Genomic DNA, 16,746 nt, shown 5'->3' with positions numbered 1-16,746 from the left:
ATTTTTTTATTTATTTCACTCGTCAGGACGAGTCCCTGTAGCGCAGTGGATAGCGCGTTGGACTTCTAATCCAAAGGTCCCGGGTTCGAATCCCGGCAGGGATGAGTACATAACTCAGTGTGGTTAATGAGTATTCTTTTTATATATATTTGAGTATTCTTTTTATTATATTTATTTATTGCATTTTGTAAAAAGAAAATTTTTTTTTTTGAAGCTGTGAATCAAATTTCTGTTATAATAATTTCTGGAAAAAAAGCTATTGCTAAAAATTATGAGGATTTAAATGGAAAAACTTATTTTATTACCGTTGCCTTAGTATATTACTTTATTTTATTTATTGAAAATGAGATTTAAAAGAAAATATCACTCATTCTATGATTCACCAAAATTTCGCAGTTTGATTCGACATTAAAAATTTATAAATAAATATTTCTGCCTGTATATATACTGGTTACAAATGAAATTCGGGAAACCTTTCACGCTTCGGGTACGGTACAAAGTATAAAATTATTAAAATATTTCTTACTGGGCTCTAAATTATTATTTCTTTTTAAATCCATAGTAGAAATATATTCTTCTATAAATATATTTCTTTTTCTTTCGTTATTTATTGTATCTTTAAGAAATAATTAATTATCTGCAATTATAAACTACTGAACATCATTATCTAAAAGTAAATAATCTCTAAAAATATATTTTGATTCTAATCTGTAATCATTTAAAAGTTTTTCCTCAGAAATAGTATATCATTAAAAATAATTATCTTACATGGCTAATTATGGTTTCACGAGATGAAATGGTATTAAAGGCTCTTAATATATTCCACCTAAGCGTGTAAGATATTTTGAAGAGATCTATATAACTGTTGTCAATGTTAATCTTTCTCTTTTTCAATCGATGGACGTCTTAAGCCGTGCTGGATTACCCATTAAGCCATGGCCTGGGGCCCCCAATGATTAGAGGCCCCCTTAAAATGGATTTTTTGAAAATAAATTTTACAAAATTAAGAAAAACAATAATATTTTTTAAAAAAAAATCAATTTCAAATATATAATAATATACGATAATTTTTTTACATAATCTTAATTATATTTATTTATTACTTATTTTAGTTATTATTTATAAGCATTATTAAAGTTTATGTAATAAGATTTATCAATGTTTTAAGTTCAAATTTGCTATTTTGATTTGCGCGCGAAAAATTAAAGGCAGTACTATAGTGAGCTGAGACTTCTTTAAACAAGAAGCAAAGAGTTAATTTGTTGTTGACATGTTTTAAATGAAAAAGAAGCTATTTAGTGCCTCAACTGAAGTGTCTCATAATTTTTTTAGTGTTTTATAATTATTTAGTGTCCGTAATTCTATATGATCAATAAATAATTACAAAATTTTTTACTAAAAGGTAAATGTTTGTTTATTGTTTTATATACTCTAGAAAAAAACTCATACAACTGGTCACTTTTAATCAAATTTCAAATTTAATTAAAAGTAAAATTTAATTTATTATTTATTTTTATTTTAAATGTGCTTTCTTAAATGAAAAGATATATAAATACTTTTATATTTGAATAAATAAAAAACATACGAGAAAAAAAAATTTATCTAAGGGCCCTAAAAATTTGAATGACCTAGGGCCCCGCGTAAGCTTAATCCGACACTGGTCCTAGGAACTTCAAACTATAGGATAGTGGCGTAGTTTTGGGGATGGATTTGGGGACAAAACCCCCTCCGAAATTAAACATTACTTGATTAATGAACTAAACCTCGACACGACTTCAAACTCATTGCTCTTTGTAATGTTGTTGTTCCTTGATATACAGGAGGGTATCCCGTAAAAGTTGTGACAAACTTTTGGAGGAAGTAAGGCAAGAATTGCATGGGAACACATGACCAGAAATGTTATCGTAAGCCGCTAGGGGCACTTTCCTTATTATAAACTGATGCTTCGTATACCTTTGAACATCAGGCACTTAAGTTAGGAGCATCAGTTTGCTGATTTCTTTTTACGATAGGAAAATGTTCACAGCTTCAAAATACTCTGATCTATATTTTTCTTGATAGCTTTAGTATGGGTCATCATTTTTAAGGAGTAGCGTGAGTGTGGCATATCTATAGGGTGTACGAGAAGATAACTTGTCTGGTTATAAATGGAAAGTTTCTTAGAATTTTAGGGGCGCCTTTTTAGGGTTGAAATAAGATGTAACCAGTGGATATAGGGTGCTGCGATTTGTCCTAACTTATAGGCTGATTCTCAAATAAAACAACCTTCTAGAGATTCTGTCAGGAAACTTACTAACGATGAGCTCAAATTTTGTGTAACTTTACAGGTTGTCTTTAGTATATTTTTTAAGTGCAGTTTTATTTTAATTTTGTAGACTATTTCTTTACCTATGTTATTATATTTTCCTTTTATTTACATTTTATTAAATTTTTTTCCAACATTTGAATCAATAAACTTTTTTTTGAAAATTTACATATTTTAATTATTTTTCAATAGAGTTTTTTTATCGGTTCAAAAAATGCATTCAGAGAATTATATTCATTTGGAGGTAAGCTTATATTTAATTCAACTATTTATGATGTATGTAAAGACTAAACCTGGATTAGATTTGAAATTGCAATATATTTCATAAACTAATTCTCTCTATGGTCTTTAAAATTGTAACAATGTAATATTTACTACAAAACAATTATTATAAAAAACTAAATTTTACAAAACTAGTAACTTTAAACATATTACTGTTAAAGAAAATTAAACAAATTTATTTTCGATCAACAAAGTAATAAATATATAATAATTAAATAATGTTGCACGTTGACAACTAAAAGTCTGCTCTAATTTAAATATGACGCAATACATAAAATAAAATTTAAATATTTGAGTTATTTAAAAAATAAAAAAATTAAGTTATTAAATACATAAAATGAAATAAGTTATTTATAAGGTAGGTATTATTTTCATTGAAATTGGGTTGCGAAGAAATTTTACTTTAATATAAAGTTTAAAAGTAAGATGTTTTTAGTAATTTGGATGTAGCCCTACGTTTTAAGCTTTTAAATTTGAGTTCAAATAACGGCATTTTGCTCAAAACTTTTCATTTGACGAAATGTAATGATTGTAAGAAGAAATTAAATTAGTTAAAAATGATTATTTTTATTATTTCTACAAAGATAATTACTTTAAAAGAAATAGAAAAGTTATTTTTTGAGAAATCCATTATTTCAAAACAATAATTCACCAATATTATTTTTTCTGGAAATTATGAACTTGGAATAAATAAAATATTTAATTTAAAAAAAAGAGCCTCATACAAATTTGAGACTCACAATATATTATATTCAACCTCTTCAAAATTCTTATAAAACTTTCATACCCCTATATCTATATTTCAAAAATCATTATTTGGCTAAAAGTATAAATTATTACAAGAGTTGAAAGTGGTTGCACTGCTCTAAACGCAAATATTATTACGTACTCAATTCAATATAAAGCAATCAAATGGAGTTAAAATCAAAGTCAGGTGTTAAAATAGTAGAGAACGCAAACAAAACAAAAGAAAAAAATAGCCAATGTTACATACTTAATGGAAACACGTATCTATCTGAAAGAGGTAAACCATAAGACGAAAAAAAATATTTCAATAGATAACAAAATATTTTAATAAACAAAATCCAAGTTAAAAATAACATAATGAAAAATGTTTATTTCATAATATTTTGCATTCAATGTTTATTCTTTACAATAATTTAGTTCTTGATATTTCTTTTTACACCGCACACAATAAAATTAAGTAACTATATAATAACTAAAACAAAACAAATAACGACATTAAAAAAAAAATTCCGACAAATTTTCGTTAAAACTGTTATCAGCTATTAGACAAGTTTTTTACAGCTATTTTACAAGTTACTCATTTACGATTAGTCAGTCATGCGTTTTAAAAATCAATGTGTCTTACCTTATTTTAAAGCAGGGGTTTCCAACTGACGGTTCGGAGGACCGCATCCGGCCCGCGAAGCCTTTTTTTATGGCCCGCGAACTAAAAAATATTAGTTGTCATTTTTTTTGCGGACAATTTTCGTAAAAAATCTATATGGGTTTAAAATACTTTTCTCGTTAATAAAAACTTAATATCTTCGTTTCTGTGAAATTTAACATACCGACGGTGCAAAAAAATTTATTTCTCAGGTTTTGCATCCAAGAAAATATTTATTCAAATACAAAAATAATCGTGTATGTTGCTCTTTTTTATTTCATTTTTTTGTATTTTGTCAAGATAATTTAGCATGTGCGTATCAGAATTTTTCTCGAAGAAATTCTTCGATTTAACTTTTTGAAACCACTCATTTTGGACCAAAATATTTAAGCACACATGTGTAAATTTTAAATTTAAAGTGTAAATGTCTATTCTCTGGTGGTTGCAGCAGACAAACCTCAATTTTCCCATTGAATATTTTGTGTGCTACAATGTAAGTTTTAATACCAACCTTTTTAAAGCTTTATATCTTAACAATTAGATATCTGTTGCACATTAATTGTTTAATACATAGGTGCACATTAAAGTTATTGTAGCCCGAATTTTTATTATTTATTTAATATTTTTAAAAATATTATTAATAACAATTAAATATTTTTAAAAATCTACTTTTTATTTTAATTTGTAATTCGATACTTTTGTTTTGTACAACTTGGTAAAAATCTGACAGTAATATCTAATGTTCCTTCAAACATAAAAGAGTCCTAGATAAAATTTAGATAAGTTGCGTTCCGCCATTTGATTTGTGTTTTTAATTGTGGCCCCTGGCCTCATGTATGTTGGAAACCTCTAAAGCAATCGAATGAGTTAAGGTGATAGGGGATAAATACAACAATTGTTTTACTACAAATTCTTATCCTTCCTTAGTTTTTTTTTTTCCTCCATATAAATAGAAATATCAATCATATTTTACTGTCCCTTAAAAAATTTCACATTACATCTTGCCTCGAATTTTGTTGAGCATTTTATTTAATTTGAAAATATTTATTTTAAAAGAAATTGTAAGTAACTCGGTTTCAGACCTAAACTTTTCCAGCGTTCAACAGAAAATATTCAGTGAATTTAGTATTGTTAGAAATGGATTGATTCCAATAATAACCAAGGCTAGGGGGGGGGGGTTATCGTTAAAAATAAATTGTTGCTGAATTAACACTAAATGAGCGTAAATTGGAATTTTGAGAGGAGAAATGATGCCAGAAATAAAGCTTATGCATATTCCGTGTCAAAAGATTTATAATAGTAGAAGATTTGGCACTTAAATTTTTCAGTAAGGCATTTGAGGATTTAGAGTTTCCATTTTCAATTCAATTTAAAATTGAAAACTAAAATTACTTTTAAATGCGAGTTTCTTGTTGTTGCATTGAATCGACACCAACGTTCTTTCCTCTGGATAGTACTTCGCCCCTGTGTTACATTGGACAATCGCCCATGATTTTTTTAAAATTTCCAATGTAAATAAATAACCCCATTTTTTAATTTATACCATTCAACTTAAAACTGTAAATAAAGTGTGACTGTCATACAATTAGTTATATTTACAATTTTCTGAATCAATTTTTATTAAAAATCTTCCCTTTGTCATGCCATTTACTTTCCTTTTATAACTCCACGTTACGGTAGATTAATTTTTCTTTAAATTTAAAATTGATTTTTTTTCTTTTCATAATCGTTTTTAAGTAATTTTATGCCCATTTCGTTTATTTTTCCCCTTTCTAAAAGTAGACGAAATAAATTTAAAAAATGTAAATTAGCACAACAATTACTACAAATACATATATATATATATAAAAAACTCTTGATTATGCTAGCAATAATAGAGTTCAAACTTCAAATAATTTTTCATTTGTTAAATCAGCGCGTTCTTTAAAGAATATATATCATACAAAAAAGAAATAAATAAGAAGGAAAAAAGAACTCGATAAGACATAAAGTTTTAACTCTGTGAATACACGCATATTTTTGAAGAACAAAAAGGTTTTGCAAATAAAAATGTTTGAAAATTAATATACTTCTTTAAACAAGACACAAAATAATAATAACTAGAGGGGAAAGACTGATGACTTTTTATCTACAAATTTCATTGGAAAGAAGGTACAACAACCATACTTCATTTACTTTTATATGTAAAATGTAGTTTTCTCATAATTTTTCCCATTAAGATTTTAGAACAGGCTAACGTATGACATTAAGTAAGTTTTTGTAATATCTACTGGAAAAAGGGTGTTAAAATTTTTGTTTTTTAAATTAATTTCTAACAATGTGTGGTAAATTTCACCTACAGTTATAAAAAAAAAGTTTAATAGTCTCTTTTCCATATTATATACAGTTCTGTGGGTTACTTTTAATCAGATATTGTCCTTCTCTAACACAGATTTTACACGTTAAAGAAAACAATGTCTTACTGTTTGAGATAGCAATATCAAAAGCGTAAATAGGATCAAGTACAAATTTGTACTTTTTATGCATAAAATCTTTATAACTTCTAAACTATTAGACTGATCGTCTTGGAATGATCTCATAAAATTCAGTGGGAAGATTTATACCGAAAAATATTTCTCACGGAAAATAGGCTCCCTTCTCCTCCTCAAATCACCCCATTTCTTTCAAAAAGCGGATAGGTTTCACATGAAAGATGGGGAGTTTTCACGTATCATTTATAATAACAGAACAAAGCTTTTTATGAAGAAAAAAAATCCAGGGTATTGATTCTTTATTAAAAAAAATCTTATTTTACTAGACTATAAGAGATATGGTTATGAAAATCGTATTCTTAGTTTCTTGTTCCAAACTTAATAGATTTTTCTAATACAGTAAATTTAAAATGTAATTTTAAATTTATTAATACATTACTCAGTTTTGAACATTTAAACGTTACCAATTTAATATATCAGTTTTAAATATTTAATCCATTTAAAAATCTATAAAACATATGTTTAGACACCTGTTTTAAATTTAAATTCACTTCAATTTTGAATTCCTGAACACCCCTATGGAAAAGCTATACCGACGTGTTTGATAAATTATAAAATTTAGAATACAGAGGATACGTCTTATCGCAGCAATAGCTGAGGCAAGAATCTAAACTGAAAGTAAAACCTCCGAAGTGGGGAAAGCTCCGACTGCGCATGCGTGATATGATTCGTAAACATAGCCAGCAAAGAAGCTTCGCGTGAAGAAGGGAAACTTCCCTTTGCCAATCTTCCCATACTATCAATGCTGAATCTTTGATATATCCTCGAATGGCTACTACTAGAGTGCCTTCTAAGCTACTACTAAATATACTCTATATATACTCTAGCTACTACTAAATACACAACGCATGTTAAGTTTTGGTTTCACTTCGCTGCTTTTTTTTAATCAAATGGATTAAAACTAATGTGATGATAAGATTTTATATGTAAGTTACGATATGACCGAAGCAAATATGTCACACTTGGCCTTATTTAACAGTGTTTTCAATACATCTACAATTGAATCACTTAAGGCAGAAGAAAAATTAATCGCTTCATTAATCTTTGAAAGTGCTAGAGAAGTTGTTAAGAGCATGGCTAATGGCAGTCATTTAAGTGATGAATCTTCAGATGATGAGAATGATGTGGAATTCTCTAATAAATTCGAGTTAACAAGAAGAAATCTGAAAGAGATTATCGATGCCTTCAATGAAGCACAAAAGGCTCGACAGAGTTTTCAGAAACATTTTCCTAAGTGGACTCCTTCTAGGAAAGAGAATGTTTCTAGTTTAAGAGAGATAGCTGATTGCATCAATACTGATCGCTTTAATTGTAATGTCGCCAAAATAACCGGCAGTGCTGTTGGTATAGCTGGAGGTATGACTTATTAATACTGTGATTTAAATGCTTAAGAAATTTAAAAAAAAAAGATCCTTAATTTTTTTTTTTAAATTAATATTTTACCTGTAACATTGCATAGGAGATTTTAAAATACTGCACACCAAAATATAGGTTAAATTACATAAGAGCAAAGTAAGGAAACTAAAATAAACTGTCAGCAAAAGGGGATATTTCCGTATCTGTCGCGCCAACTGCAATCGCCAAGGTGCCAAATAGATTTTAAACTTGCAAATTTTTCTTTAAAAAAAAACATGTAGATGGGGGAAATTTCTTCAACTTATGAAATGTAAGCAATTTTTATTTATCTGTTGACTTTTCTAACAACCCAGGTCATAGTTTTCAAGTGACACCATTTTTCTCTTTCATACATATTTTAAATAATTTATCAAACAAACTGCAACAAAAAAAAAAAAAATTAAAATCTTTAAGAATTATCATGATTCTGGATTTTAAAGAACTTCGGGGAACATTTTTACTGGATTTTATTTGATATTACTTCAGATTCTTATCTTCAAATTTATAGTTTATATAAATTTTTACTTTGATGGGAAAGTTATAAAAAATTAAACTTTGTCTCGTATTTTTGAACTGAGTGTCATGACTATTTAAAGTGTGCTCTAAGAACTCAAAAGCACAAAACTCACTTTTAGAGTAATGACAGGGCATTCAATGGCTTAGTTCTTAAGCAGTTTTCATTTTAATTAGTTTATAATTTCTTCTCTTGCATTCTTTAACTTTGACTCTTTATTTTACCCAAAATGAATACTCCCTATCTGTTCCTGGAGAGCAAGTTGGAATTTTTTATCTATATGTAACCCATATATTGGAAACTTTCCCAAAAGGAAAGTTGTTATTAAAATTTTAAAGGTGCAATTTTTCTTTTTGTTTACATTTTAATTTTGAAAAAAGAAATTTTAAGAGTTTTTTCTTTGAATTTTTTATTTTCCCCCGCAGAAATTAATAAATCTCAAACTTCCCCCTTTAGTGCTTACATAATTTTTGATTAATCCCTTAATTATTGCATTATTAATAGGTATTGGAGTTATATTGCTCGAGCCAAACAGAACAAACGTAGAATTTATTTGATATTTTTAAACAAGAATTATTGAGAACATTAAGAAAGTATTTTAGAATTTTCTGAATTGATGTATGGTAAATGGGTCTAAATTTTGTGACTTTTAACATTAAATTTCTTAGTTCTGAGTTTTTTATAATGTTTAAATTTCTTGTATTAATATGTTTATGATGTTTCTCAACAAATTTAAAATATTTATTTTCGTCACAGTGGCATTCATAATTGGATAGATTAATTTTTCCTAAGTTTGATATTAATATATCGCTTATGGGCTGCAACAGCTGCACAACTCAAAAAGTCGTGTTTTGTGATAAGTGGGTTTAAAGTTTTCATTGCTAATGAAATGCATAAGAAATTCTTTAGCTTTCTTAAACGAATATTACCTTCAACTTGAGCTAGAGTTGTGCTGGTATTGCTGCTGAAAAGAATGTGCATTTTCATATTTACACCTGTTGTTAGACCAAAACACATGTTTTTTTAGTTGTGCCACTATTGCAGCCCATGAGTGATATATATAACAAATTCAAAGTTCTCCTTAGAAATAAAAATAGGGCAGGGGACATCCTCACATAAAAGGGGGCTCACTTACCTCTTTCAAAATTCATCAAAATGTGTAATATTATGTAATTCAGAGCTCATTCTAGGCAGAAAAAAGGGCAGGGTGCAGAAGTTTAAAAAATGGGCATTATTATTCTAAAAAGGCAATAATTTCTTTCTATGGTCTTTAGACATTCTAAATAATTATGATTTTATGATAGTGGAAGTAACTGCAAACTTTCAAAGACAAGTGCAACAAGGGGGTGTGATGGCTATTTTTCCCTTCCCATATAAATCTATGTATTGACATCAATGACAAACTAAATAAAAAGAGTTGAAAATAACAAAAATTTAAGAAATCCANATTTTTTTTTCTTTTTTGAAAGATGTTTACCTTACCATCATTTTGGAAATAATCATTAGTGTATTCCTTCATCATTTTTTCTTCTTTTTAAGATTATTTCCAAAAAAACATTTTTTTGTTAAACAATAAACAAACGGCTCTTTGTAGCGATTCAGAAAACCGGAAAAATCAGTTATCCGGAATAGCGATGGTCCCGATCGTTCCGGATAATCGGTTCCCTACTGTACCATTTTATGTGTATACTTGAAAAAGTGATTTTCACTCATTATTGAAATAACAGAAAAATTTGAAACTTTTATAAAATAATTCATTATTATACTCTCCCCTCCCTCCTCAAAAAAGAAATCCATAAATATTGAACCAGAAATAATTGATTTCTTCTGAATTATTAAATTAATTAAATAAATTTTTTTATATAAAAATTACAATATGTAAACTTAAAATAATAAAATACACACATTTTATTTAGATGTACAGATGCATATTTATATTTATTTATGGGAATAAGACATAATCTGTTAAATAATAAAATATTATAATAGCTTAAATAGATATTATAATTTTGTATAAAAGTAAATTACGAAAACAATATTTTTAAAAAGAGATATGCAGGGAAACTTACAATTTTTTTTTGTACTACATAAAATTTTATGTGTTTAAATACAAGCCAAGAGTTATTGCTAAACAATTGTACTGGTTATTTTTAGATCATAATTATATCCTGTCCTTTTCAGTGTCTTGAAAAAAATATACTTTTTTCCTAAAGAAATCCCAACCCTTGTATAATAATCTGACAATACCTTTAAAAAATTTAATCTAAAATTTTGAAAGAAATTTTTTTTAATGTGAATATGTCTGAGGCCGAATATCATGTCAATTTTAACTAGATGACTGGACAACATAAGAAAAATCTTTTTAAAATGAAGGAATTAAATTAAAGTTATTATTATCTATTAATTTAAATTAAAACAGGTAGTCAAGAAAAGAACTTTTTCCTAAAATATAAAGGAAGTGAGCTTAAGGGATAGAGCAGCTTATTTTTACAAAGAGGACACATTTATAAGAATCAAAAAGCAGGAAGGTTCCTTATAAAAATGTTTAGAGAGATTGTCTTTTAGCTTGCCTTTAATTTTCTTATTTTTTTTTGAAAGCTTAAAAGTTTTCTGTGAATTTGAAATTTAGAGTGAGAATTACTTTGGGAAATTTACTTGTAAAATAATGTAAAAGGGTAATTTAAAAAATGAAGATCAAATTCAGTTATTACAGATTCTGATAAATTTTTTAACAGTGATAAATGAACTAAAAGTGCCCTGGCCTTTTTTATTTCTAGGGAGAACTTCTGTATATGTATATAAAACAGCTAAAATTTCCATGTTTTATCCTGTGGTCAATTTTACAAAATTCGGATACAACAAAGAGTTGAGTGAATCAATGACTAGTTTTATATCTTCAAAAAACTGCTAAATGTAAATAAATATATGCTGGTATATATATAATAAATAATAATCCATGTAAAGTTTAATAAAAATTACAACACTTATAAGAAAGAATCATTGATTTTTGAAAGAATCTCAGTAGAATTGGGTTGTGATGTAAGAGTTGATATTAGTTATTAGAGTCTAACTTACTTGCAGGAAGTTTTTGATATTTTGTGTTTATAGAAAGTTTTTTTTTTTAGTTAGGTCTGTCTCTTGCCTTGTGTGTACTTTTTTTTTTCTATAAAGATTCTAAAAATACATATTTGAGACAGTCTTTAAAGAATAGCAGACTTAGATAAAAAGAAAAACTTTTTGTGAACATGAAATCTCAATTAAAAAAAACTCTTCACACGCTAACTCTTGTTACTAGTTTCAATCCTTTCATCACCACCTCATTTTGGCGAAAATTATTTGAAAATGACAAATGTTATAGAAATATGTAATTTTTATGGAACTTTATATTGATTCATACTGCTAAGTTCGGTAAAAAACCAAGAAAGCCGAAAGTAGAAATCCGAAAATAATAAGTGCAAAAACATTTAAAAAATACTTAAAACTTGAACTAGAAAAAAGTATGTCGAAAGCATTTATCCGTTGAATATTTATCAATGTTTCAATAAAAATATTGATGTGAAATTTTATTTATTTGTTAAAATAGTGTGAATATAGATCTCAATGCGTGATTTTAAAATCGCATGAATACAAATCTCATTGTTTCATTTTAAAATTGCCTGTATACGAATTTCAATGAATAATTTTTAAGTTACTTGAACATGAATGATAATAATGGCTTTTAAATCCCGTGAATATGAAACACGATATTTAACATAAAATTGCTAAAATATTAGATACTATGCGCATTCTTAAATCTTGTGAATAGGAATCACGATGTGTGATTTTAAGTCATATAAATGTAATTTTAAATCGCATTTGCATTGGTAAGAAAAGGAACAAAAAAAAAGTTTTTTTGTTCTTTTTAATAATAGTAAACAAATTCTGTGATGGTGACACATTTTTGGTGAACAGCATTTGTGTATGTTATACAAGTCTGTATTATAGATATTTTTTTACAAAGTATTTAATTTATAGTATTGGTAATTTTAATTGTATGTATAGTAGTTAAAAGAACAAACCAATGAAGATTATGTTTATTAATATTATAATATTTTCAGGTGTAGCTATTGGTGTATCGCTTGTTTTCCCACCTGCTGCTATAGTTTTAGGCGCTGTTGGGGGAATCGCTTCACTTGCAGGTGGTGCTACTGTATTTGGTACATCTGCAACAGAAGTAACTCTCTTGCAAAAGAAGATGAATGAGGCGAAAGCAATTCTTGCAAAGGACGGAGAACAATTTTCACCCTTGGCTAAGTGGTTCAAGCATTCTCAAAACTTAATAGATTTATTGGATAAAATCATTGGATTTGATATAATTCAAGAAATTTTTGAAGGTCTAAAAAATTTTAAAGCTGATGTTACAGATTTTCGTTCTTTAAAAAATGGAGTTGTGCATTCTTCAATAAAAAGACTTATTAATCTTTTTATTCAAAAAGCTGCTCCAGCTGGTTTGGGTGCTTATTCTGGTTTTGTGCAGATAGTTCCAGTTGTTATAGCTTTTGTCTTTGTTGTAATATTGTTCCGTAAAAATAATAGTCTATTATTCGATTGTATTGTTATAACACACCGCACTGTTTTGGGTCTAGTCAAACTACTTGATATGGGGAGTGACCTAGGAATGCTTATATACAATGCTGCTGCAAAAGCAGGAATTGCATCTACAGAGCTTATCACAAAAGCTACAGCAAAAATGATCACTCAAGGCGTATTAGCTGGTGTTGGAGTGGCTTTGGATGTAGTAAACCTTGTTTTTGCTTCTATCGATGTCCACAAGGGATCGGTGAGTGAACAAGCTGTCCAGTTAAAAAATGCAGCATATCAGTTAGAATATGAATTGAAAGTAATTGAAGCAGTCTATAACGCTCTATTTTGAGACGTTAATAAAGCAGACTAGTTCAAAAGAGTATTTTTCTAAATACATATTCTCTGGGTTTTACCTATTGTTTGAGATTTTAATTAAATATTACTAGATAGCTTAATTATATCTAATTCATTGCCATAATTACAATTATAGAAATGTATAAGTGATGATTCAATAGTGTTATTTTAAATGACATTGATATTTACCATCAACAATTTTAGTAATGAAATTGTCATTAAAGAGCAAACTAGTATGCATTCCAAGCTGTAAGAATCGACTAATGAGTACATACTACTTCAAAATAAATTTGCTTTAATTTGAGTAGTTATTTGATAAATTTACATTTAATTTGAGACACATAGATTAAAATTTTCTTACAAGACCTTAGAGTAGTGACCAAAGGTTTTTAAAAAATAAGTGAATATTTTTAAAGTTTGCTCTAGTTTTACAAAAGAAAGTTTTAAAACAGTATTAGTAACAACTTTGTAAAAATGTAATTTTTTTTTCAAACTGTAGAACATTAATATATACATGTGTCTTATAAGTGAAATTCTTTTTTCATAGTATATATAACATTTTTTTAAAGATAGAAGTAACAATTTAATCTTATGAAATAGTATGATGAATGTGGTAAGTAATAAGTTCTAATTCAATGTAGTGGTTTTCAAAACTAAAAAGGTTAAAATTTCTGTTTGAGTCGGTTTCCCAACTAAGAGATAACTGTTTAGACTATGCTCTTCGAAAACAGACTGAAAAGTTTAATTGGTTTTAATCTTAAGGGCGGAAATACTTTTCCCTTCTCTTTTTGATCAGAAATATTTTTCCCTTCTCTTTTTAATTTAGGGCATTAAAATAACCAAGTTTTCTTTCTTTTTGTGAAAAAGGAAGAAGAAAAAAAACTTTTTTTTTTCAACTCTGCTTTAAGCTGCTGTTGTTCATACATATTTTTCGACTCCCAATTAAGTGTGTTATAGGCACAGTAACATTTTTTAAAAACTGTAACTTGTTTACCACTTATGCCACACAATTAGTATCATTAAAAAGTTTTTTAAACAAAAAAAATTTTAAATTTTTATTTTTTATATATTTTGTGTATTTTTTATATATTTTGTATATATTTTATGTATTTTGTATATATTTCATATATTTTGTGTGTATTATAGCCAGCTACGTTATAAAAAGCTGCACTGATTTGTGTTGAGGTATTTGCCCAACATAAGACCATTGCTACGTTGATGTAAGCAGTATGATGATGTTCATTTTTTAAAGAATGCATGTTACCTTTTTAACACATTCTTTTTAGACATTAATTTAATTTGTGACAAGGTAAATTTGTTGACATTTGTATATATTTCTGAGCACTGAGCATGAACTATTTTTTGTAGAAACTTTCACCTGTGCCTTTGAATGATATTTTTATTCTAAGAAAATGAGCAGTAAATGTATTCAGTGATTCTGCCAGAATTTGGAAATAGGACCTTGGACTTTCTTATTTTTGGATCCCTTTTTACTAATAATGGGTTCATTTTAAAATATGTATTTTCCACTTCTTTATCCATCCACATTAATGTTCACATTTATGATATCTTATTTATTGATAGACAAAACAAGGGATTTCAAATTAAAAAGAGTTATATTTGAATAAGTCTTTTAAATAAGACTAACCAAACTTAAAGTTATAAAATTTTGCTTATACATATCTGCAGACGTACTATACATAAATATTTGCACTGGAGTATTATCGGTACCTGGAGATGTGTCGTAACTTATTTTTCCCGTTTCTTCTTCAAGCTTCGACATATTTGCGCTTAGGCGGAATCACTGATGTTGAATAATTAGCATTATTTTTGCAATTCTTGTTCAAGAAATTATTTCATTCATAAAGAAATTATTTCATTCATCCATTAATTTATTGTGTTTAAACAAAAGACAAAAATTACTTAATTTTTAAAGTATTAGTTCTAAAACTTACTTTTATTTTCCAATATATATATGCAGCCATTTTAACATTTCAGTCTTTTTCTCAATTTCATCATTTTCCAATATTTTTTTATTGGAAAAATGTATTTTCTTAAATTTTTTATGCTTCGAATTTTTGTGATTCATTGGATCAAAAAATTTTATTTCATATGTTTTATATACAAGTAAATTGATTTGTTATAAATTGTTGATGCAGTAATGTTATAAATTGTTAACACGTATGTTGCTAAACAATAACATTTATTAAACAATGCTGAAGTGTGGCATGTGCATACATACTGACAAGTAAAAAGAAATTTACTCTTTTACATGCATTGCTAATACAACATTAAGATATTAAATTTTTAATTGCATGGTTAAGTGACATGCATATACATATGCATTGAAGAAAAATGGATATTTTTCCTTATTAAAAACATAATTTAATTGTTGAAAAAAAAAATCTATTAAATACTTTTTATTATTTAACTATTTTTAATTTAGGGCATTAAAATAGCCTAGTTTTATTTCTTTCTTTTTGTGAAATAAGGAAGGAAAACAAAACTGTTTTTTTCCCTTCAACTCTGCTTTATGCTGCTATTGTTCCTACATATTTTTCGACTCCCAAATAAGTGTGCTATAGTCACAGTTCAATTTTTTAAAAACTATAACTTGTTTACAACTTAGGGCCAGAGCACATATTTTGTATCATTAAAGAGATTTTTAAACATTTAATTTATTAAAATTTATTTTATTTTTTTTGTATTTTGTGCATTTTTTATGTATTTTGTGTATTTTTTATATATTTTTTTGTATATTGTAGTCAGCTGTATTATAAAAAGCTATGCTGATTTGTGTTGTGGTATTTGCCAAACTTAAGACCATTGCTATGTTGATATAAGCAATATGGAGATATTCATTTTATAATGAATACTATGTGATATACTAATGAATGTTACCTTAACACATACATTTTAGATGTTAATTTAATTTGTGACAAGCTTAATTTGTTGACACCTGTATATATTATAGAGCATTGGGCATGAACTATTTTTTGTAATGTGGAAGCTTTCACCTGTGCCTTTGAATGATATTTTTATTCTAAGAAAATGAGCAATAAATGTATTCTGTGATTTAGCCACAATTTGGAAATAGGACCTAGAACTTTCATATTTTTGGATCCCTTTTTACGAATAATGGGTCCCTATTTAAAATATGTAAGACTAACCTAACATAAAGTTAAGTTTTAATTTTGCTTACACAAATCTGCAAATATATTTGATATATATATATATTTGCACTGAAGTATTATCGATCCCAGGAGATATGTCGTAGTACCTCCCCCCTTTCTTCTACAAGTTTCGACGTATTTGCGCTGATGTGGAGTCTGTGATGTTGAATAATTAGCAACATTTTTGCAATTCTTGTTCAAGAAATTGATTGTTATAAACTTTTTAAAAATTGTATTTG

General features: G+C 27.3%; 1 protein-coding gene and 1 non-coding gene across 2 annotated transcripts; both read left to right on the top strand.

Annotated features, from left to right (window-relative positions):
* Nucleotides 1-31: 31 nt before the first annotated feature.
* On the top strand, nt 32-104 carry TRNAR-UCU (transfer RNA arginine (anticodon UCU)). Its single transcript has one exon. It is a non-coding gene; the product is annotated as a tRNA-Arg (tRNA).
* A 7,048-nt stretch (nt 105-7,152) lies between these two features.
* On the top strand, nt 7,153-16,742 carry LOC107438398 (apolipoprotein L4). The gene is made up of 2 exons (XM_016050682.3): nt 7,153-7,864; nt 12,515-16,742. Exons 1-2 carry the CDS (start codon nt 7,447-7,449, stop codon nt 13,327-13,329), a joined length of 1,233 nt encoding a protein of 410 aa, XP_015906168.2. The 5' UTR covers nt 7,153-7,446; the 3' UTR covers nt 13,330-16,742.
* The last annotated feature ends 4 nt before the right edge of the window (nt 16,743-16,746 follow it).

The sequence above is a fragment of the Parasteatoda tepidariorum genome, chromosome 1 (genome assembly GCF_043381705.1).
Source record: "Parasteatoda tepidariorum isolate YZ-2023 chromosome 1, CAS_Ptep_4.0, whole genome shotgun sequence".
Lineage (NCBI taxonomy): Eukaryota > Metazoa > Arthropoda > Arachnida > Araneae > Theridiidae > Parasteatoda > Parasteatoda tepidariorum.
This window is presented reverse-complemented; position numbering and strand designations above follow the sequence as displayed.

Bases quoted from the DNA above. Each gene is read 5' to 3' on its own strand.
- LOC107438398 (XM_016050682.3), top strand. From the start codon at position 7,447: ATGACCGAAGCAAATATGTCACACTTGGCCTTATTTAACAGTGTTTTC. The intron at 7,865-12,514 runs GTATGACTTATT...TAATATTTTCAG, and splicing joins TGCTGTTGGTATAGCTGGAG to GTGTAGCTATTGGTGTATCG.